The sequence below is a fragment of the Arvicanthis niloticus genome, chromosome 9 (genome assembly GCF_011762505.2).
Source record: "Arvicanthis niloticus isolate mArvNil1 chromosome 9, mArvNil1.pat.X, whole genome shotgun sequence".
Taxonomy (NCBI): Eukaryota; Metazoa; Chordata; class Mammalia; order Rodentia; family Muridae; genus Arvicanthis; species Arvicanthis niloticus.
In genome coordinates, this window is record NC_047666.1 from 29,154,030 (window position 1) to 29,178,474 (window position 24,445).

General features: G+C 43.8%; 2 protein-coding genes across 2 annotated transcripts in view; one reads left to right on the forward strand and one right to left on the reverse strand.

Annotated features, from left to right (window-relative positions):
* Positions 1-4,517, forward strand: part of Txnrd3 (thioredoxin reductase 3) — a 33,230-nt gene extending 28,713 nt beyond the window's left edge. Inside the window, exons 13-16 of the mRNA XM_034512361.2 lie at positions 1,277-1,384; positions 2,080-2,175; positions 3,177-3,311; positions 3,810-4,517. Of these exons, the coding sequence (XP_034368252.1) occupies positions 1,277-1,384; positions 2,080-2,175; positions 3,177-3,311; positions 3,810-3,872 (402 nt within the window). The 3' untranslated portion in view covers positions 3,873-4,517. The remainder of the gene's footprint in view (positions 1-1,276; positions 1,385-2,079; positions 2,176-3,176; positions 3,312-3,809) is intronic.
* Positions 4,518-23,454: 18,937 nt separating this feature from the next.
* Positions 23,455-24,387, reverse strand: LOC117715404 (vomeronasal type-1 receptor 44-like). Its single transcript, XM_034512197.1, has one exon. The coding sequence runs from the start codon at positions 24,385-24,387 to the stop codon at positions 23,455-23,457; it is 933 nt and encodes a 310-aa protein (XP_034368088.1).
* Positions 24,388-24,445: the final 58 nt, after the last annotated feature.

Genomic DNA, 24,445 nt, shown 5'->3' on the forward strand with positions numbered 1-24,445 from the left:
GGTTTCCTGTCTTGGTATTTCTTAGTGAGTCATTTGGGATCCTGGTGATTCCATCGAGGAAGCAGTGGTCTCTGGGTAATTCCATTGAGAAAGCAATGGACTTTTCTAGGAGTTGTATCATCAGATAAGAGGTTTGTGGGAATAGTAGTGTCCTCACAGGGACCTTTGGGAGGAACACACTGCCCTGGCAGTAGTCCTGGGGACCTGTGGCAGGGCTGGCAGATGCAGGGTGATGTCTCTGCTTGTGTGATGCACATCCCGATAGTGCACATGGCACTTGGGGTGTCTGCAAGGGTAGTGATTGTAATGGGTAGACAAGTGGAAGGAGGCTGGTGCTCAGAAATCCATGGTGAGGCCTCCTGTGTTCCATGGGGGGAGGTAAGGCCTATGTTCCCCAGCTGCATTTAGGAAGACAGCTGGTGGCTTCTGCAGGAACCATGTCGATGTGCCCGGCTAAGCCGAGGTGCCCGGGTCTCTTGAGTTGTGCTGCTCAGCCTGCTCCTCTCCTCAGAATAACTGATAAACACACTTTTTTCTGTTCTGAGGTTTTTGAAGTGGTAGACATCAGTCTAATTTGCCTCTAGCTGCTGGAGCTTGTGCTGCTTAAACACAAATATGCTTTCTTTCTTTCTTTCTTTCTTTCTTTCTTTCTTTCTTTCTTTCTTTCTTTCTTTCTTTCTTTCTTTCTCTCTCTCTCTTTCTTTCTTTCTTTCTTTCTTTCTTTCTTTCTTTCTTTCTTTCTTTCTTTCTTTCTTTCTTTCTTTCTTTCTTTCTTTCTTGCCTTCCGAGACAGGGTTTCTCTTTGACTAAGAGATCCTGTCGCAGTGGATAGGGTAGAAGAGTGATGGAAGATGATTCCTGATGTGAACCTCGGGCCTCCATGTGCTTGCAGACACACACCCATGTGGTGTGTGTGTGTGTGTGGTGTGCTTGCACACTTATAGCTCTTGGAGAAGAACCAGGTTTAAGTCCTAACACCCACATAGTGGCTCACAACTGTCTGTAACTCCAGTTCCAGGGGATCCAACACCCTTTTCTGTCCTCTGTAAGCACTAGACACACAGGTGGTATACAAACATACATTCAAGGAAACACCACACACATAAAGTGAAATAATAAATACCAGCAAATTTAGGCTTCTCCAGTCTTCATCAGTTAGCTCTCATAACTGCCAAGTCCCTTTTGATTTGACACAGCCCAGCTGCCTTCTACAAATCCATGTTGTAGAAACTTGCTGGGAAGCAGGTCATAGAAGTCTGGTGGTTTTTTCTTCTAGTGCGATTACATTAACATCCCAACAACAGTGTTCACACCTCTGGAATATGGCTGTTGTGGACTGTCTGAAGAGAAAGCCATTGAAATGTATAAAAAAGAGAATCTGGAAGTAAGTCCATATGTCCTTTATAATCACCCATCCGTCCTTGAAGCAACTCTGTATGTTGTAACTTTGCAAGTCTCTGTAGTGCTGATGTTAGTACTTGGGAGAGTTCTAAGTGAATCTAAACTCTGTCTCACTGGCCAAGTGATAGAAAGAATAGAGCTGTGGTGGGAGGGAAGTCAGGTATGCGAGTTAACACTTTGGAGATGCAGGTTGGAAAGGCTCTTGCCCCGTGTACAGTGACTCAGAGAAGCCTCCCCAGAGACTTGGCTGAGTCGGGTGGGAGCTGGGGTTAATAGTGCAGGTGTTGTGCCTCATCTTAGGAGGCAGGACAGCTCTGTGTCTGCTGATCTACCAGGTTTGGGGTGAATATGACACTAGGCAGGGGTCTCAGTAGTCACCTTCTCAGCCCACACATGAGTTAGTATGGTACCTTCGCCCAACAATGCTCGAAATGCTTGAAAATGGAGTTTAGCGAACAGGAGGCTGTTTGTATGTCTGACTAATGGCTGCACAAAGCAAAAGCGACATGTTGGCGTTTTGGGAGCCTGGCTCTAATGCAGCCATCAATGTGCTCCAGCTGGGACCTTGGGCTTCCACTTCTGCAAGCTGTTGCAGCCTGTCAGCTTAGGGGCCTAAAGAGCTTACCGAGGAGTAGGTTTTGTATGATGTTAATCTCAAGCTTCCCCCTTCTGGTCTAGGTGTATCACACCTTGTTTTGGCCTCTTGAGTGGACAGTTGCTGGCAGAGACAACAACACCTGTTATGCAAAGATAATCTGCAACAAATTCGACAACGTACGTAGATGCTGGATGCTGTGCTTTCTAGTCTACTCCATTTTCTCTGGGGGTTGGGCCCAAAGCCTTATTTGTGTGAAGTACACCGTCTACCCTGGGCTGTGCCTCCAGCCTGACTGACTGAGATTTTAAAATACAGCTTGGATTCTTGCCAGTTGTGTTTTTATGGCATCTCTAAAGATGGTAGTCAGGGCAGGAGCGAGCTCCCAGCTGTGTGCAGAGGCTGGCCCAGGAGCAGGTTCTCAGCTCAGCTCTTCCTGTCAGGAAACAGGAGAAGCTGCTGCCCAGAGCCCATAGTTGAACATGGATGGTCTAGAACTGTGGCTACTAACACTTTGGCTACCATCCAGCACCGTGTACAGTGCATGTTTGTGTGTTCTTCATTAGTGGTATCACGTGTGCTTATGAGAGGCCCTCAGAGAGAAGCTCCAGGGCAATAGGCAGGTGCTGATGGAGCTTGGGCAGGCAGGGATGTCTCCTGTTCCTGGCTCTGTCTCCTCTGTCCCTTCCTTGGTCCTCACGGAGGATCAGAATCCAATGACAGAGCTTGGCAGTGGACAGCCTGTGGCTTACCACTACCCTGGGTGCCCACTGCATGTTGCCCTGCGGAAGGTCTTCACTAACCATTCTTGAGCTCTGTTGAGTGTCAGGAGCAGGTATCTGCTCACTGGGCCCACACAAATCCACTTCTTAAGACCACAGGCCTTGGGATTATGCCAGTGTATGGCCTTGGTTCCTATGTGCCATGTTCGTGTGGCCCTCTCTCAACATAATTCAGAAGTCACACTTCACCCATGAGCTTCATCACAGGTAGGCAAATTGAGTGTGCTAGTGAATGAGTGTGAGTTACTTCTTACCACACATTTACAGATCATTTGAGAGGTTGCTCTCTGCTTAGTTTCTTTCCTATGGGCGATCCTGTATATTTTAGCTGTGAACTGTAGGGAGTATTCTCTCATTCTGACCCTTAGCTTATGGGAATTCTGTGTTCTGTATTAAAGGACCGTGTGGTAGGATTTCACCTTCTTGGGCCAAATGCTGGTGAAATCACACAGGGATTTGCAGCTGCAATGAAGTGTGGGCTCACAAAGCAGCTACTGGATGACACCATTGGAATCCACCCCACCTGTGGTGAGGTAAGGAACAGGAGGGTGTGTGTGTGTGCATGAGTGTGCATGTATGTGTGTGTGTGTTTGTGTGTATGTGTGTGTATAGGCCCAGGGACAGCCTTGAGTGTCATTCCTTAGGTACTGTCCATCTCTTTTGGAGATAGGGTGTCACACAGACCTGAATCTTGCCAATAGGCTAAGCTTGCTGGCCAGCAAGTCCCAGGATGTACCTATCTCTGTCTCTGTGACATGGAGATTTTACAAGCATGTGCTGGCACATTCAGCATGGCTTTCAGGGCTTGAACTTGAGTCCTCACATTGCCAGTTCTTTACCCAGTGAGAGTCTCCCCAGCCCACAGTGAGGTACAACAGCTTCAAAACAATTATGAAATGTGATGTCGGAGATTTTTGATTCTAATATATTTTATATTAGTAACCTAATTTAATGTGTTCTCTTAGTTCAGCTGGAGCACGTCCTTATAAAGCAGCAGTGACATTGCCATCTCTTGTCTTCTTTGCAAACAGGTATTTACAACATTGGAAATCACAAAGTCCTCAGGGTTGGACATTACTCAGAAAGGCTGCTGAGGCTAGCCCTGCTGCTGTTGGGTTTCCCTGTCACACTCTCACTCTGTGCCCACGACATCTGCTTGGGCACTGGGGACCAGTGCCGGGCTTTCTCCTGGCATAGAGACGAGAACGTGGCAGAGGACCAGCAGCAGCAGCATCTGGAGTCTCAGCTGACGGCATGCAGCAGCCAGGCTGCATCCTTGACGCCTTGGCTCGGAACCTGCAGAGGTGAGCCAAGGCCGACTCTTGCACGTCAGCCTCGACTTCCCCCCACAAGACCTTGGATGGCACAGTGAGCCCACCTCCCTTTCCCCGTTGCCAGTGCTCTGACCCTCACCTTGTTTCCATGAAGAGACTGTCTCTTTGCAGCTGTGGACTTGTCTGTAAAGAGGCGTGGTGTCTAGAGCACAGCACTCACGGATCTGTGGTGTCTGGGGAGCCATGTTACAGCAGTTGGCTGCACAGGCCTCCTAATATAACCTGCTGTCAGAAACCTGACTCATACCTCACTCCTTGCATAGCTCCTGAGGGGAGAACCTTGAAGCCACTTTCCTCCCAGCCTCTAGTCTAATGGAGCATCACAAAGAAGAAAAAAAGAATCCTTGTATTGCTATTGTTTTTCCATGTTTATCTTAAGGGTACTATTAAAAAGATTTTACTACAGTTTGTGTGAGCTAATTTGTTAAACATGATTTGTTAAGTCATGATCCATTGAAAAAATATTTCACTAAAATTAAAAAAAAAATGTCTATACTGTTTTATTTCTGAGGCTTACTTGCTGTTACTTGTCTTACTTGCTGTTATAACAAGGCTGTCCTGGAACTCAAAATCCTCCTGCCTCAGCCTCCAAAAGGCTGGGACTGCAGGCTTGCACCACCATAGCAGGCGGCCCTTTGTGTTTACACATCCATTGTCTCAGGCAGTCTGAGCTGACCAACAGCCATGTTGTTACAGGGAAATGATACTTCACATCTGATGTCTAACCAATGCTCCAAGCACTGGCCGAACCATCAACTAAATGTCAACTAAATGACAGGCCTGACCAGGTTAGGTGATGTGTTGAGCTCAAAGGAAAGAGGTCAGTTTCTAGCTAGTGTGGCTGGGCACAGCCCGGATGGAGAGAGAAAAGAGGGGCAGGTGTGTGTATGTGGGGGAGGGGCCAGGCTCTGTATGGAGGGGTCTGACTGTCCTGACTCATGACTCCAGCACCAGACTGCACGCAGGTGTCTTTGCATCTAGAATGGCCCATGTGGGAATCAGCTTCTGGGACTGCTGGTTGTTCTCTCACTGCTGTGAGATTCTATGGGTACCAGGTCACTTGGATCCAAGGCCACCAGGGTCCCTTGCCTGTGATCATTTACCCACAATTCAGAGGTGGTACATGGCTGTTGCCCTTTGGGGTCAGTGAGTTCAGAATGCTTACCAAATGTGGGTGGCGTTAGCCTTGTTCTCAGGAAGAGATTTAATCCTGGAACACACAGTGGCGCTTTTGCAGCTGCTTGCTAGGTGATGTACATGTCTGTCCAGTCACTGCAGAATGTCAGAGAGGCCATGCAGCCAACTGTGTGGAAAGTAAGCATATTGGGTGCACCCCTCAAGGCAAACACTGACTAGTGCCCAGCTGGTCATCTTTTTTATTTACTATATGTATATGAAAGTTTTGCTTCACATGTCTGTGTACTGTATGCATGCCTGGTACCTGCAGAGGCCAGAAGAGGGCACTAGATCTCTTGTGGCTGGAGTTACAGACAGTTGTGAGCTACAATGGGGTACTGGGAACAGAACTCTGGTCCTCTAAAAGAGCAGCCAATGCTCTTAACCACTGAACTGTCTCCTTATCTCCCAAATTGTCTTCTTAAAGCATGTATGTTTCTTCAGTGTGTTTGCTTTGAGTGGCTAGTGGTCATGGCTGACCAGATCAGCACTTTGCCAGAGGTGGCCTATCCACCATGTAGCAAGACTTCTTTGTAGTTGAACCTGGCTCATGTCTTTAGAAGCAAAAGCAGCTGACCTGTGGCGACTTGAGAGGGTGTTGTGTATAGGACTAGTTGAACTAGAAGCTGGTCGATACTCTCAACCACTGGTAACAGTGGCCTTTGCTAAATGCTTCTGCTGCTCAGTCTCTGTGGACTCAGCCCTGGCTGGAACACATCATGGCAGCAGTCAGACCTTCACAGGTCATTCATTGTACACAGTGCCCTCAGAGTTTGCATCTAAGTAGGAATGCCAGGCAAGGTGAATGCATAATTATACAAATAGCTTTGTCAGGTCCTGAGAAGGGAGTGGGCACCAATGCCCACAGTACTGCCCAGTGACAAACCAAAAGCGCTTACCTTCAGAAGAAACAGATGAGGGAACTGTCCCTAGGGAGAGCCATTTGGAGAGCCAGGACTCCCAACTTCTCCATGTGTCAAGGCCATGGGGCAGTATGTTGTGACAAATAGGGCCTGGCTCATGCTTGGATGATGGGAAAGATTTCCCTTATGGAGGTGTGGTGGTTTGAATAAGAACGGCCTCCAAAGGCTCAGATATTTGAATGCTTAGTCATCAGAGACTGGTAGCACTACTTGATACTGATTAGGAGGTGTTGCCTTGTTGGAAGAAGTGAGTCACTGGAGGTGGCTTTTGAAACTTTTAAAGCCCAAGCCAGGCCCAGAGGCTCTTGCTTCCTGATGTTAAGGATCCAGATATAGATATACTTGTATATCATCCTGTCTGCTAGCATGCTGCCATGCTTCCCATCATGATGATAGTGAAGGAAGCCTCTTCAACTGTAAGCAAGCCCCCAATTAAATGTTTTATGAGTTGCCATGGTCATCGTGTCTCTTCACCGCAATAGAACATATGACTAAGACAAGAAGTCTGTAACTTGCTTTATCTTCTTATTAAAAATATCATTAAAGTGCACACATGGAGGGCCACTTCCAGTCATAAGAGAGGGCTTGGTTAGGAGCACTGGTTGTTCTTCCAGAGGTCTTAAATTCAATTCCCAGTACCCACACCGTGCCTCAAAACTGTTTACAACTGTGTAGTCCCATGGGATCCGATAGCCTCTTCAGGTATGCAGAAAATACAAACAAAATGCCCCTAAATATAGACACATCTTAAAAAAAAATATCTGTAAATTAGAAAGGCAGAGAACCCATTTCACTTGGTGTTTTTTGGGTGGGTAGATCCCCTGGCGCTCAGGGTCAGCATATGGCTGTGACTCTTGAAGCATCCGTGAGGCTCCTGGCCACTCTCACCATGAAGACTGAGGCCCAGGAACCCCACAACTGAGCCAGCCAGGCAGGAATGATGTCAACTACCTTTCCCTGCAATGGCTGTCATGCCTGCCTCTCCTGGAGTCTTATCCCCTTCTCATGCCAGCTGGCCCCTATCTCTGCTAGGCGAAGGAGGCCCCACACTTCTTCACACAGCTTCTGGGACCCATGTTTTCCTGTTTGACATCTAGGGAATTAATCAATTGCCCATTTGTAGAGTAAGTGAGACCAACCAACCAGTTTGTCTGGTGTGAGCTCATCCAGAACTCCATTCAGCTTTCCTGGGGGGACCTAGTCCTTGGCTTTCACCACTCTGCAGAGGTCTGTGTTCATCTTCATGTCTGAAGGGCATTTGCTGAATTGGGAAATCCAGCTTGGCTTGTGTTTCCCATCAGCACTGTAAGGGTTTGGTTCTGGGTCATCTTGTCAATTACTTTTGTGACTGCACTTAGTGATTTCCTCCTGTGTGTGCCTTTCCGCATCACTACTTAGCTGTTCTTAAGACAGATGGGTGCTCAGCAGCTGGCGCTCCCTCTTGCTCAGAAAGGAAGGGCCTGTTCCAGGCCTTCCGGTGGCTACCCAAATACACAGATAGGACCAGGTCTTGTCCTGTGCACACACAGAGTGCCTTTCCCATCCCAAGCAGGCCTCTGTCTTACCACATGTTTTGTCGTTGGTGTGAGAGCAAGCCTCTCCAGACTTCTGCTCCCTCTTCCCAGCTCTGTGGTTAGAGGAGTCATTCTTTCAGGTCACCACAGCTATCCTGGCACACACTACTTGTCTTTCCTTATTGGTAATAATCTCTCTGGAGGAAGCTGCTCTGAGGCAAGTGTGATTCTCCAGGGTCACTGCTTCTGGGACAGCAGTAAGCCAGGGACATGAGAACAAGCATGGTGATACCTCAGCAGCCAGTCTGGTTAGCAGGAAGGAGGAATCTACTGTGGGTACCCTGCATGGAGAAAGGATCCACATCCCGGGTGAGGAGGAAGGAAGGGATGGGGAGGGGTGGGAGTCAGATGAAGTATCTATCTCTGGTATTCTATTTAATATTTTCAGACTAAAGTTGGTGGGTAACTGAAACCTGGGCGAGCAGAACTTCATACAGGGAATTATGGTGGATGTTTCTTCATTCTTAGCCTTTCTGGGCTTTACTGGGCTTCTAGGATCTGTGAGTTGATGTCTTACCCCAGCATGGGAAAATTCTCAGCCATTTCTTCCTCAAATATCTTATATGTTTTCTGCTTGTAGACTTCCAGTGTGGACGCACTGAACTTAGTTTTGTGTACCTCAGATTCCTTTTGTTCCCACTTTGACTCAGTCCCAAGATGTCCCAAGGCACACCCACCCCCTGCACCCAATGAAGCCTTGGGCTTGGTGGGACGGAAGTGATAATTATCCCAGATTATCCAGTCAGAACCCCAATTCACAGCCATGTCAGGAGATTATAAAGTTAAAAACTGGGTAGAACAAATGGAGTTCTGTTCTGCATGCTCAGGAAGGGTGTAGCCCCGTTGGGTGTCACTGGTCAGAAGCTCCCTGCCTCTGTTCTAGGAGAGAAGCAAGAGCAAGCCTGCCTAACCAGACCACCACCCTAGCACAGAAACACCAGGGATCCAGGTCCTGAGGCTTCTAGGTTGCCCAATCCTCTCATAGTCACCATTTCAAAGGGTCCAGCATCCCAAAATGAGGTCTAGACTTCCAGGGAACCTGGATGCCTGAGCCTGCCCGCTCCCTCTGCTGAGTCTCCTTTATACCACATGGCGGCACTAGAGAGCAGCGTACATTCTGTAGGGCCAAGGAACTCAAGGGTCTGCAAGGGACAGGGGAATGCAGTTTCCAGAAAAGCAACCTCTAGTCTCTGCTCCTGACCTCACCTGCTCAGGGAGGACTGTAGTCGATCTGCCTCATCTCCTGTGATTTCCCTGACACTGTCTGTGGTGAAGTGTGTCTTTCCTTCATCCTTTCCTTTACCCAGGTCAGGGCTCTTCAGGAAAACACCACCACCACCACCACCACCACCACCACCACCACCACCACCACCACCACCACCACCACCACCACAACCACCACCTTCCCCTGTAATCTGTTTTCCTAAAATCACACACACAACCAAATACAAGTAGGAAACTACAACCTGTCTAGGGGACCTAGCAAAAGAAGAGCATTGAACACGAATTTCTAGATCAATGATGGTACCATGAGGCAGCTGTGGACCCCACAGCCTTGCTTTTCACTTCACAAGGGAAGCATCTTAGCCTTCATAGCCACCTAAGGTTACAACTATGTGATTCCGGTTTACAGATGAGTAGGAAAAGAGCGGCGAATCACTTGGCCAAGACCACAGAAATAATCAAGGGCGGAGTCTGAATTTGAGAACCTAGGACTTGGTTCACTGAACTGGTGGGAGTTTGGGGGCGTGGTCAGCCGCTGCGGGCTCCGCATCTTTTAAAATAGCAACGGTTATTGCTGCGCCAGGACTGAGGTGGCATTCCCTCCTTCTCCAGCAGGTGGCAACAAAGCACTGAGCAAAACGTGCTCCTGACCTGGTAGTAAGCTTAGTTTGGCTGAAAATGTAACTAACTGGTACATGAGAGATGCCTTTCTTGGACCCAAATAAAAGTTGCAAATGGGAGAGCGACTCTGGGCTAGCAACGAATCTGCCAACACTACGTCTGCAGTCAGACCCAAGAATCTCATGTGGTTTTGGATCTTAGGGTGGATCAGATTCAATTTTTTCCTCAGAATTCTAGTCCAGGACGTCACTAGCTGCAGAGCACACACAACACACACTTACAATAAGAACTTGCCGATAGCAGTGATTTTTAACAGCTCAAAGCTCAGTACCATAGGGAAAAGGGGCAGGCCCCCGTAAGCCCCCCCCCACACCCCCTAGTTAATTTGCTCACCTTAACCTGCTAGTGTTTCCCTAATGCAGAGTGAGAGGATCAGTCGCTGTTCCAACATCTCCACAGAGGGAGCTCCACAGAGTTAGCAAGCCTTGGTTGAGGTCTGCTCCTATGCTTGACGGCTGTGGCTGCAGGGGCTGTTGTGACCCTGAACACTGCACATTCCTTTTCGAAGAGGCTCCTGCTGTAGAGAGAGTCCCAGACATCGCACAGATAGGCGCCTAGCAGGGAGCAGTGAAGACAAGCTCCGCTACCCACTCAGCTTGGGTGGGTCTAACTCCAGATTTGGTGGGCTCCTTGAGTGCCACCAGGTTGGAGAGGACTAAACTGGGGATGGTGTCAGCTTCTTTCTGGAACCCCGAAGGCCGGCCGGCCGTAAGCACAGTAGGTCCCGCAGGACCTCCAACCAGGAGTCCCCAGAGCAACTCACCTCCCGCAGGGTCTCAGGGGTCTCAGGATGTTCCTGGACCCCTTCCTCCTGGAGAATCTCATTTACACTCCCTCCCCTCTCTCTTCGCCCCTCCCTCCCTCCCCTTTCCTTCCCCCTTCCTCCCTCCCTTCCTCTCTCCTCCCCCTCCCTCTTCTGGCAAGCAGGAGTCCCACTTTAGTCTCTCTTCTGCCCAGCCATTGGCTGATCAGCTTTTATTGATAAGGCAGCCTACAAGCCAGCTCTTAGAGGCTCTCAGCTCCATTTTTTTTTTAATCTTTTGAAAGATAGCGATCTTTTCTTTAATTTGTATTTTGCATATTTCAACTCTGAGTCCTGCCCATCCATTCTTCCTTCTTGTCTATTATGTTTTTCCCTTCTTTTCCTATTCCCTCGGTTGCAGCGCTAAGTTGTTTATATTCTTTCACTCTTCTCTCCCCCAATGCCCTCTTCTGGGCGCAAACACGTGTGCGTGCACACACACATTCTTAAGAATTTTGTTAGCACTGAGTTTTTGATATTCCTAAATTTTGGTATTTTTTTCACTTTTATTATGGATTTTTAACTTTTCTCTTTATTCTTTTTTGACCCTGGGTCACTTCCCCTGGGTCCACCGGTCTCTCCTTTTTTCTCTAGGTCTAATGCAGGGCAGCACTCTACTCCACTGTCACCAGTCTCCGCTGTCCTACAGCGGTGTCTCAGCCTTTCCTTACTTTTCAATATATTGACAACCCTGGCTAGTGCTGGGGTGGTGTGTGTATGTGTGTGTGAGCGTGCATGTGAGCGTGCATATGCATTCACATATTTAAACTGTTGTTGCAGTAATTTCCAACCCCAATAAGCCCATATAAAAAACACAATCTAGTTATATTTATAAGCTGTATGCCTAGATTGGGCAGATCTAGCACTGTACTAACGTATTCCTCAGCTATGAGACTCTTTGCTACTTGTGGTTTCTCCTGGCCTCATAGTTCTGCTCCATCTTCACTTCCTCCTCTTCCTCTGTCCTCTTTCCTTCCTTCTCCTCCTCCTCCTTCTATCTGCTCCCACTCTCCAAGACCTTCTGCCCCACCTCTTTTTTCCACGGCCCAATCACAACCTCTAGCCTTTATTTGACCAGTTAAAATGGGGAAAAGTTCACATGAGATCACTTGAGTATGTGATCAGCTGCTGTGCAGGGTGCACAGATCAGTTAAGGAAGATCAATAAAGACAGACAACTGCCTTTCTTTAGAGGTTAGTTTGATCATGTAATCAAATTACAATATAAATTTTCATTCATGCCATCTTTAAGGGTGGTATGTAATAATAATTCATGAGAAATTTATATCCAATAAGTGTTATTGGCTGCAGACATTTAAGTCTCAGCTGGTCCCAGAACTGTCTCTGTGAATAGAGACATACATCACCCATCTTGATCTTGTCAACTTGGAAGGAACCCATAGCTTATCAACTTGGAAGGAACCCATAGCTTTTCTTTTCCTGTGGAAAAATAGGCATAACTGTTGTGTGTAATTTTAAGAAACATGCTTCTGCCTTCTTGGGGCCATACTCTTGCTGGTCTTACTCAGCTCTGCCAACTGGTGGCCATGTTTCCCAAGAGCTGCAATCACTCTGCATCCCTCATGGCTAGCTTCACCAAGCTGGGGGCTGCTGTTCACGCCCCACTGGCTAACTTCCCAGGTTGCCTGCTTTTTCCTCTCGCCCACCTTATCACCATGGATAGAAAACACTAGACAGTTTTATTATTTTAGAATTAGTCAGATAACTCAATAGCTGGGCAAAAAAATTTTATGCCCTAATCTTGTCAACTAGTTCCCTCCATCTTCCTTGGCCCCTGCTCGAGGAGGAGGCTACAAACTCTAGGGGCCTGAGACCTACATGTCTGCTGCTTCTTCCTCGCTCCAAAAACCTCATCTGAAAACTTTTTTCTGCATCTTTTCTCTTCCTCTTGGGACCCAGAAGTCCCACCTTTTCCTCTTCACCCAGAAATTGGCTTCTGCCTCTTTTATTGACACAATCAAGAAAGAATTAGGAAAGCGACACCTCCTCTATACCTTACCTTTTGTGTTCAATAAAAAATAATTAAAAAACCCCTCTTTTCCAAGATATAAATTGAACAAAACCATCACAATTAAGTAACGTACACAGTATGAGGTACAAATGATATCCAGTCCAAAAATTTGTCAATTTAGATAAAGTAGTCTACCATATTTCCTAACTGAAAGAATTATGGTTCTATCCCTGGATTATGTTTAGAATTTTAGCCTGTAACATCACTTGAAAACCATGCCATCTACACTATAAACTCTTTCTATGTTAAGCAACTTGAGTTTGATTATGAGGCTAAAACTAGTCTTCAACCCCATCAGAAATCCGAGAATGACTAAATATTACCTGAAAATATAGGAAGCACAAGGCATAGCTTCAGAAACTTGACCAATTTTTAGAGTCAGTTGACTACTTGGACAGTCTTCCATTTTTCAGAATCCAAGAGCTTCTGTCTTTGGCCTGGCCAAGGATCATCTAGATATCTGACAGACTTATTGTGCAGAAATTAGAAAGGCTGCTTGCTGATCCTTTCTCAGCAAAGCCAGTAGTCAATTATTCTGCAAAAATGTCCTTCTCTGGACAGTATTGTCTGTAGATGACCTGTGTAGTTTCTGCCCAGTGGCTGCCTGGCCACAGTAAGCAGTTCCAACTCGGGGTAGTGATGTTCAGTGACTTCTTTGAACTGTGAAGGGGGCACTGTCAGGAGCAGACATGTCTCATGGCCAAATGATTTTTTAATAATGAAATGGTCTTAACTGTCTTATGACTGGTTATTATTAAAATTGGCTCATAAAAGACAGCTGTCTTTCACATGCTTAAATAAGGAGCAGAATTTCATCCTTAACTAATCTGTGCACCCTACACAGAATAACACAATCCATGCAGATATCTTGATGGTACTTGTCTTAGTTAGGGTCTTGTTGCTGTGAATAGACACCATGACCAAGGCAACTCTTATAAGGACAATATTTAATTGGGGCTGACTTACAGGTTCAGAGGTTCAGTCTATTATTATCAAGGCAGACACATGGCAGCATCCAGGCAGGCATAGTGGAGGAGAAATTCAGTGTTCTACAGCTTCATCTGAAGGCCGCTAGCAGAATACTGACTCCCAGGCAGCTAGGACAAGAATATTAAAGCTCACACTCCCAAAGCTACACCTACTCTAACAGGGCCACACCTCCCTGGGCCAAACATACACAAACCATCACAGTACTTAAATTCTGTTTTGAGGTTTGTATACTGCAGAGTATACAGCTTTGGTGAGATTCATCCTCAGACATGTTGAACTGACCTGCTTAGACTCCTGGTGTCATGGATTCCAAGTCACCATGCCTCATTCAACCTTTCAGACAGATCCAGTCCGAGTTTCAGTCAAGCTCTGAGCCTTCTAGGCATCAGAGACTGAAGAACAATTGCTAGCTTGCCTTTCTTAAGGCCTAACCAGATTTCCTTATTTTCCCATCCCCTTCAAAGATATTTCAGTTTACCAAATTCTGTAAAATGGAAGACATCCATTTGCCAAATATGATTTCTTTGGGTGCCCTTAGGGTTAGTTCCTACAGGTAATGGAGTTTTGTTATATAATGAGCAAGTAGGGCATCGCCTCACAATTTACTTGGCTTGTTGCCAAGTGATAGAGAATTCTTTCTTTAAACCTTTGTTTAAACATGGTGTTTTTAGTGGAATTCTGAAGCCTCTAGTGTACTTCCTATCAATAGCTGATCAATTTCATTATTACCTTGTGCCAGAGGGCCTGGCAGACCTGTATGGGATCTTATGTGTGTTATATATAGTGGGTAACTCCTATTCCTGATCATTTGTTGTAGCCGAATAAACAGTGAAGTCAATTTAGCATCATCCTGAATAAGTTCAGCAGTCTCTATGTGTAAAACAACACTTTCTACATACTGAGAATCTGTTACTATATTAAGAGACTCTTGGAAATCTGATAACACCACGAGAATTTCATATAATTCAGATTTTGAACTGATTTGTAGGGACTCAGCCACCTTAATTACGTCTTCTGATTTATGTTCTGCCTTTCCTGATTTATTAGCATCAGTGTAACATGTAGGGGCTTCAGAAATTGGAGCTCCTTTTACTAAGGGAGAATTCAATTAGCTTTTTTTTTGAACTGAAGTTGCTTTCTTTTAAGGTATCTGTTGTTAATCTCTCCCAAGAAGTTACTGCATACCCTTTGCCAATGTTCATCTTGTGTTCACAATGAGGCAAACTCTGTGTTAGTAAAAGTCACTACTATCTCAGCTGGATTCATTCCAGATAATTGTTGAAGTCTCATTTTTCCTTTTAGTATCAATTCAGAAACCTTTTCTATGTAGGTTTTTAATTTCTTACTCTGTATATGTGCTAAAAATACCCATTCTAAGATATAATCTTCCCTCTGCATGAGAATTCCTGTAGGAGAATGAATAGAAGGTAAAATAACTAAGATGGAGGCCATCTTTGGATCAATACCATCTAGATGTGTATCCTGCAATTTCCTTTCTACCAGAGCTAACTCTTTCTCAACTTCAGCTGATAATTTCCTCGGGCTATTTAAATCTTTATCACCATGGAAAGGTTTGAAATAAATTGTTTAGCTCTTGAGTAGCTAAGCCAATTAATTGCAGGTGGCAGCTGGTTAATATCTCCTAGTAACTTCTGGAAATCATTAAGAGTCCTTAATTGGTTTCTTCTGATTTGCACCTTTTGTGGCCTAACATTTTGTAGACTTATTCTATATCCTAGATAATTAATAGAATCCTCTCTTTGTATTTTTTTTCAGGGGTGATTTGCAATCCCCAGCAAGGCAATTTTTTTTTTACTTCATCAAACATCCTTTCCAGGATATTTATATCTGAATCAGCCAATAGGATATCATCCATATAATGATAAATAATGGATTGTGAATCATCTCCAATGGTGGTTGTACAAAATATTGACACAAGGTGGGGCTGTTTAACATTCCTTGTGGCAGGAAGGCAATGGGATTCTAGGCTGCAGGGAACCCATTGGCTGAATAATCTTATTAATTGCTCTGAGATCTGTCAACATCCTCCATTTGCCAGACCTATTTTTTAAACAAATAACAGAGAATTCCAAGGGCTGGTGGTCTCCTCTATATAGTGAGCCTCCAGCTGTTCCTAGACTAGCTGTTCTAGCACCTGTAGTTATTCTTTTGCCATAGACCATTAATCAATCCAAATGGATGATCAGTTAACCACCTTATTGGTACAGTGGCTCCTTGATGTAAAGCTGAATTGTCAGCCCTTGCTCTGTCTTGTTTATGGACAGCCTGGACAGTCCATAACTGTATTTGATAACATTCCTTAGCTAATTTGATTTTTTTATTAGGGGCCTGACCAGTTTTATGGCCAGCCTCTGAAACTGAAGGGATATTGATTTGTGTTTTCTACTGTTGTAACAGATCTGTACCCCATAAGTTTATGGGTATATCAGCCATGTGTGGCTTTAATTTTCCTATCTGACCTTTGGGTCTTGTACATTTAAGCCATCTGGTGCTTTGCTTTCTTTGGGATAAAGTCCGAGCTCCTTGAAATTGGATGTCTACTTCTTGAAGTGGCCAATCTGCAGGCCATGATTTTGGAGAGATAATGGTGACATCTGCTCCAGTGTCGACCATTCCTTCAATTCCAATATTGTTTACTAATATTCTAAGCTTGGGCCTTTGATCCTTTATAGAAGTTTGCCAAAATATTTGTTTTTGGCCTGTTTTTAGTTTTCTTTAAATTGTTTGTAGAACTTGCCTCTACCTTGTTGTTTGTTCTCACAACTTCTGTTTTCAGAGCAGTGGTATTTAATTGTTTTGAGGGTTAGGTAGTCTAAAACCTCATTGATGGATGCCAGGATGCCCCAGATGGATTGTATTCCTGTCATGAATGATTAACTACAGGATGAGTTGCCCAGCACAGATGGCCTATCCTGAAGAATGACAAATATGAAGGCATGACACCCATACACTTAAAATAAGTGAGTCAAAAATAATCTAAGGTATAGCTTTATGTTTTCATTCAAATTTCTTAAACAGGAAGAGCATGCTGCTGTAATTTTTTCCAGTTACATATGGAAAAGGAATTTCATCAGAAAGTTAAGGTTTGTAAGGCTGCTTTCTATTCTGCAGCTTACACTGTGGCCTCAAATTTATGGATCCTTAAGTTACTCACAGAAGACAAATGTGTTTAGTGCTCCCAAACATATTATATTATTCAAAGATTCAGAACTTGGACAAAACCTTGACATGTGGATTTATTTCTTTTACATTTTAATTCATATATATTTTCACTTAGATGAGGGCTATGGTATCATAGCTCTGCTCTGATGGAGTCAGGGTCATTTCTACCTTCTCAAATACTGTCATTGCTCTGGGTTTGAAATCTTCAATTCTTCAGATTCTGTTGAAACTCACAAGCAGTTGGTGTGGACTACAGCTATGCTGCAGGGTTATGAGGAACAAGCACCATGTCTCCACACAGCCATCCCATCTGTATCTACCTTCTCTCAGGCCTGTCCCATGTTTGATTCTGGCCTTGACTCACCATCATTCTTCTCACTATTTTGTGTAATCATCTTTGTCAGCTTTCACCCTGACTGATGCCAGACAATATATTTATCTGAAATAAAAAATGTGCATCTCTATAAGGAAAAGCTTATCTTTCCCCATAAACCATCATCAATAGAACATTGTCTTCTCCAGCCACTGGTTCAGTGCATGTGGGTTTGCGCTCATCAAAAGCAAAGATGTCAATCAAAGGCCTCCATCTCTTCCAGGTCACAGTTGATCACTAGGTTGCAGCATCATCTCTGTGACATTGCTATGTATCTGTGGTATGCATCTATTTTAGTACTTTTGTTTAATAAAAAGAAAAATACATATTGATAATGTCTTGATTGCATATATTATGCATGGTAGTATCTTAAGAGTAACTTTATATCTGTGTGATATCATGAATGTTGAAAAAAAGCATTCTGATATTGCCTCTTCTTGCACCAGTCTGTGAAAACATGCTCTCTGATCTTTTTACATAAGGTTTACAGATCTAGCAATATAAACCTCATACAACACTAAGCTTCAGTTACCTGGGAATCAAAGGTGCTAGGTGCCACCATCTTTAGTGTGATGTGGCTAACTGCCTTCACAGGCACTACAGGAAAGGGTTTCGTGGGTGCTGAGAACTTACGATAATGACCATGATTTGCGGGTTTATTTTATAATTACTTTAAACCACTGCAAAGCTTTTTCTACAGCTTAAATGTACAGATGGAGCATGGGAGAAACTAACCCTTTTCTCCAGAGTATGGTTCAGACACACTCTGATGGCATCATAAGTGTCAGGTCACCTTCCTCAAAGCAGCATCAGGAGATGCTACAGAAAAAATCCCACTATAAATCACAGACAATTGGATGGGCAATTATGTCCCTCAGGCAAACATGGCTCACATATGTAAATATCATGGATCATTAAACAAAAGGCATATAATGACTTTCAAGCCAATGCATCACTTAAAAGAAGACTTAAAAATGTTTCATTTTTATTTTATGTGTATGTGTGGTTTGCCTCCCGAATTGCTGAAGTGGCTCTTGTGTAGCTGCTGTGCCCTGCACTGACACTGCACTTTACACATAGAGAAATCCCTTTCTTCTGCCTTCACCATTCTGAATAAAGGGAAGGAGATCATGGGGGACAGAACATGAGTTTCTGAAATGGTCCATCTTAATAACCCATATCTGGGAACTTTGTGTGCTGGGATGGAGGTGGGGCTGTGCTGTCAGATTAGAAAGCATGCTCAGTATGGAGAAAGCAGCAGCAAGAAAAAATCTGCATTCAGTGAGATCCAGCATTCAAGGCTAGATCTCTGGAACAAAGAGGTGCTGAAAGTCTCATCCCAACACACATCAAGGAGCAGTCCCTTCAGTTATGCAGGGTGGTGTCCTATGATTGGCCAAATCCTAGCAATACTGTGAGACCTAGAACCATTGAATGGCCCCAAACTAGTGACAACATTTTGTAGACAATGGATTTGATCCATCAATCAGGAAAGAAGCAGAGAGCAGAACAGGATTGGGAAGGCCCTGTAAAGACCCTGCTCTGAGTTTGGTCGTTTATGACCTTTCAGGTGTGCAGAATTCAGGGTGAAGGCTGGAGGGCAGGATGTGTTTTCTCCTCTGCAGCATGGGTTCAAGTGTGTCTGTTTCTGGGTAATGAGATGATGCAGGTGTAATTTCTCTACACTTACAATCTGTGTCCAGACTTCCACCCAGGAAGGCCTTGGGTTTGTTATTAGCATATGGATCAACATCAGGATGTTGCACCATCACCCCTTTCTGTAAGTTGAAGCAAAGCTATGCAAAAGGCCTGAGGGATGTGGCTGCAGTATATGTGGTTGGATTTGGACTTCAGTTACATTCAGCTCTTGCCTTTCTTATGGCGCTGTTCTGCTTGGAAAAGTAGGGACACTAGGGAGACATGGCTGGCACCATAGTGAAGGCAAAACCTCCACCAGCTAAGTGTATTTGCTGTATACAGAGAAACCCTGAGTAGCTGTAGTCCAGGACTGCAGATAACTAACACCCAGGAAGGTTTGGTAAAGGACTGACAGCTAACTCTGAATTGTCCACAGCATCTGTACACTGATAGGATCATGAAGTTTGCGTAGGGTCACATCTGCAGTTACAATATTTATAATAACCACCATTTGTAAAAAAAAAAAAAAAAAAAAAACCTCTCCATAAAAGTCAGTAGAAAGAAATATACTTTTTACTTAGAGAAACAAGAAGACCTAGAAGAGTGTCCCACAGACCACAGCCATCAACCATGGACCCACATAACCTGCTTCCCTCATCACCCAGTGATGACTCCTGAGAGGCTGGGCTTTGCTGCTCAACAGCTCTGACCTCCCTCCCACTGCATCTGTTGTGCATTTCTAGTATCAGAAAATTATAAGGGATATTAATTCAATGACTAAAACACAGAAATGATTAATGGACACAAATATCGTGTCCATTAGGAACATGTTCACTGTTTATTAACAATCTGTGTCCTGTGACCTCGTCACCACAGTGACTCAGGTGACCACTTCTACCAGGCAGAGAGAGGCTAAGGGATGACATGATTGTCAAGTTAACCAGGGAATGGAAAGGCTCTTAAGATGATTCTAGTAATTAAAGATCAGAAAGAAGCCCTCTGTTAGGTGAGGTTTGAACATACAACCCATTTCTTTTTCAAAGGCTCTCAGAACTTCTAAGTATTCACACTATAGAAGCCAGTATATCAACACTATTCCTTTTGTGGTACATAATCAACAGAAGGAAAATTAAGTTTATTTGTTTATATTTAAAGTTAGAACATCACTCACTACCTTTCAAGATGCAGACAAAGGATCACTTCTGAAATCCTCTGGAAATGACACCACACAACTTATGGATGATAGAGTAAATTTGGTAATTAGTTCAGAAAAATAAATTGAAATTAAAATTAACAGACATCTTATAAAAATTAAGTAATTTTAGGACCTTAAGGAAATGAATATTTCAGGAAGAAAATGCACTTGATGCAGTACACAGTGCCCTGTGTTGAGCGGCTGTCAGAGCTCAGTGTCACCATGGCAGAGGATGAAACTCCCAATTCAGTGCCAGAGTTCTTCCTCCCACAGCTTGCCTGGGTCTCAGCTACCTTCTGATTCTGCATTTGAGTCTAGAGCACTTACCCAGATGCACATAGCAGGGAGGGACTCTGAGCCTTAGGAGATCCTCCACAGACTTAGATGAAGAAAGAGTTTAATGCATCACTGCAGCCTGCAATTTTAGTGTTTGTCAGTGACAAGTTCCTACTGGAAAGCAGGGACATGTGGTATCCCACTGGATGACAGCCATCCTGGGAGAGCTGGGCCCAAACTTTTAACTGAGCTTCCTTGGCACACCTGAACAATGGATCAGGTCACAATGTAACCTAACCCCAACTTGCTTATTTTCCTCTAAGACAAAAAGAGTCCTAACTGTCCTTCTATTCCATAATTTATCTGCTTTTTTATTAGATATTTTATTTACACTTCAGATGCCACCCCCTTCCCCCATTCCCCCTTAGAAAACCTCTATTCCATGCCCCCCTTTCCTTTTTGCATTTATACATTTTTAAAAAAATGTTAATCATAGGCTTTATAAGTTTGGTAATGCTCAATCAGAGGTGTAACCCACTACCCAACCTAGATATATCAACTATCTTTGACTGGTGGAGACACGTGAACATCTGCCTCCCTGTCTTCATGTAAAACCAGATTCATTAAATCTAATAGATCAGAAAGTGGGGAATAGTTTTAAACTCACTGGTAGAGGAGACTACTTCCTGAACAGAACACAATGAATTAGGCAATAATTAATAAATGGGACATCATGGAACTGAAAAGCTTCTATAAATCAAAAAATACTGTCGAATGGACAAATCAGCAGTGTACAGATTGAAAAGGAATCTTCACCAACCTACACCTGACAGAGGGCTAATATCCAAACTTTACAAAGAACTCAAGACGTTAGACACCAAAAACCCAAATAACCCAATTTTTAAAAATGGAGTACAGAGTTCAACAGTGAATTCTCAACAGAGGAATCTCATAAGTCTGACAAGCACTTAATGGAGTGTTTAAATCGTTCCATCTTACACCCATCATAACGGCTAAGATCAAACACTCAAGAGACTGCACATGCTGGTGAGGTTGTGGAGCAAGGGGAACACTTCATTGCTGGTAACAGTACAAATCTGGACAACCACTTTGGCAATAAATTTGGTGGTGTCTCAGAAAACTGGTAATAGTTCTACCTCAAGACCCAGCTAATGCATCAGCTATATGTGTGTATACATATATATGCACATTTTTTTTCTGAAACAGGGATTCTCTGTGTATCTTTGGCAGTCTTGGAACTCAATCTGATGACCAGGCTAGCCCTCAACTCAGAAATTCCCCTGACTCTGCCTCCTGAGTGTTAGAATTAAATACATGTGCCACCAACACCCAGCCAATTTGAGGATTATTAAAAACATTCTTATTCTTATTTTTATGTTTGGTTTGTATCTGTTGTGTAGTAATATAGACTCACTTCTATAGCTCTTGCTGACCGTGAACTCAGCTGTTTCAACCTCAGGGTGACAGACTTGAGTCACCAGGCCCAATGCTGCTCTTGCGTTCTATACAACTTACAGTTGTGTGCTTTCTTCTTCATCCTCCATTCTTGACAGAGGCCCTCACGTCACCTAGTTAAATACCATTTCATTTGTTGATACACGGATGGTTTGAGGCTTCACTCAAAGTGAAGACAAAACACACAGCAGATGTCCAGTCTTTCTCTTTCCTCCAGTCAGTTTTCAGTGTTTCTTTAGATTACATGTAAGTGTCAGCATTGAAATTACTAGGTTCTAGGTGTGGTGTGGTGCATGTAGGTGACATCTTTTTCACTTTGAGTGACAGATAACGGTTTTACTGTGTTAAGTGTGCCTCTGGGTATGTTCAGCATTGTGTTTTTCTCTGAGAAAAAACAGTAAGTTTGTTTGTCTCTGGGAGTGTTCAGCTATGTAAAGTGAGTAGCTGGTGGATGGATTCCCCTGCCTGAAGTGTGCTCTGGGGAGGTATGGGTTTAATCTCAAGAATGCTGGGATTCTGCAAGCCCAAAGTTTTCTTGATGTTTATTGATACTAAAGCTAAGAAATTATCTAATTTAATATTTAAAACTGAATGTTTTGACCCATGTAAAGTACTGTTTATCATCCCTATCAATTTGACTCCTCTAAGTTCTGTCCTTTGTAATTCACTTTGTTTGTGTCTTTTTGGCAGGGTACATGTTCAAGATGTTCCTGGTGGACTAAGTCTAACATTCCTCAGCATGGGAAGACCATGATCTGATTCCACATCCTGACAGTGGATCCCACCACCAGACAGTGAACATTCCTACCTTTCACTACTTTAAATCTGGCTATCTGAGCATCATTGTGCAAATGACAGTATGAATCTCTGCATTAGTTCTGGCTCCATGTGTGTGGTATTTCTGGATCATGTGATAATTGGCACAAAAAACAATATTTCCTTGTGTATTTTGCCAAATATAAACAGCTGAGGCAACTGGTATTGGAAATGCCATAGCTATCACATAGTTAAAGTCGTGGAAGGTGCCAGAGAGACAGGTCAGCAATTAAGTATCTGCTCCATAGAAGACTCAAGATCTTTGTTCACATGAAGGCTGAACACTGAGTGGGGTGGGGGGAGGATTCGAGGGTGGGGAGGTAGGAGTGGGGGGTAGGTGGGGGCACAGCCTCATAGAAGCAGGAGGAGGGGGAAGGGATAAGGGGTTCCTGGGTGGTGGAGGGAATGGGGTAAGGTGATAAAATCTGAAATGTACATATAATATCCAATAAAAAAAGAACAAAACAAAAAAGAAAAAAAACAAGACAAAACAACAACAACAAAAAAGACTCAAGGTCAATTACCAAAACACTCACACTGAGTGGTCCACAAGTACCCATAGGTAAAGCTCCAGGGTACTTGACACTTCTTGCATCCATGATCACCTGCACACATGTATACACACACACACACACACACACACACACACACACACACACACACACACACTTTGTTAAAGATTACAAATAAATCTTTCTTAGGATCTTAAAAGCAATGTGCAAACCCAGATAAAATGAGAGCCGTCTCACAGATTTCCTTTGAAAACACAGTGAAAGACAGAAACCTCTTGTGATATTTGAGAAGGTATAGGTTTTAATTTTCTTTTATATACTCATCATCCTCACACAAAGTAAACAGATTTCACAGGGAAAAGATAATTTCATACATCAAATTAAGCCACAGAATATTCTCACTATGCCATGATCCATACACGGATGACAATATATTGGATGATATTCTGGGTCCATACCCATCACTGAATAATCAAGTATTTACTATTCTGCCACACATTGACCTCAAAAAGTTAATTATCTGTTTTTCAGTACAGATAAACACAAAAGGGCTGGCTGTGGCATAGCTATGAGACACAATAATTTGAACACAGTACAATACTGAGGAATTTTTGAATTTCATCCTTGAGTGGAAGATAACAGTGTCCAAAATGTAGAGAACCACAAAGAGGCTCATGAGCAGCAGGATGGTCCTGGTGGCCCTTTGCTCTGGGGATGCTTTGGGGGAAAGTCTGGTGCTGTGAAGACGTTGGGCCTGATTCTTGTGCCTCCATAAGAGAGATACCATGTACCCACTGGACAGGGCCATGAGACAGATGAGAAAGGCTTCCCTGATGGCTATCGGTGTGGAAAACATGCTTTTTCTGGAATAAGTCATTGGTAAAAGTGAACATGACTGAGTAACATACATAAAATTATCTGAGGACAAATTGGGTGTAGCAGTAAATGATATTAAGAAGTAACCACTAAAAGACATATAGAGGACACAGAGGAAAAGAAAGGCACCTGAGATGTGATGGGGAGATTTATGTTTAAACTTCATTAAATAGGAGCTTCTAGGACTAAGAGTGATGGTCCAAAGGACATTCAGCAGACAGGTAGCACAAAGGGTGAGGCCCCTCAGAAGCCTGTGCAAATAGATAAGGGAATGGCATATGGTAGAATCCCATCTCCCCTGAGACATAAAAATGTCCATAGCTATGAATCCCATAGTTATAAGCAGCAATAATTGGGTTAGGGACAAGAAAGCAATGTAGACGTCAATGAGCTTAGGCCTGTTGTCTCTAAGGAACATGCAGAGGTGGGCAAAGATAAGGATACTGTTAGCTGAGATCCCGATGCTTAATTCAACGAGCAAGGTGATTTTTATGTTTCTGTCAATTTGGAGTATATTGGCTTTATTCATTGTACATTGGTAGGAATCAAATATCAAAAATCTGAGGAGAAAAGAGAAAACCTTTTAT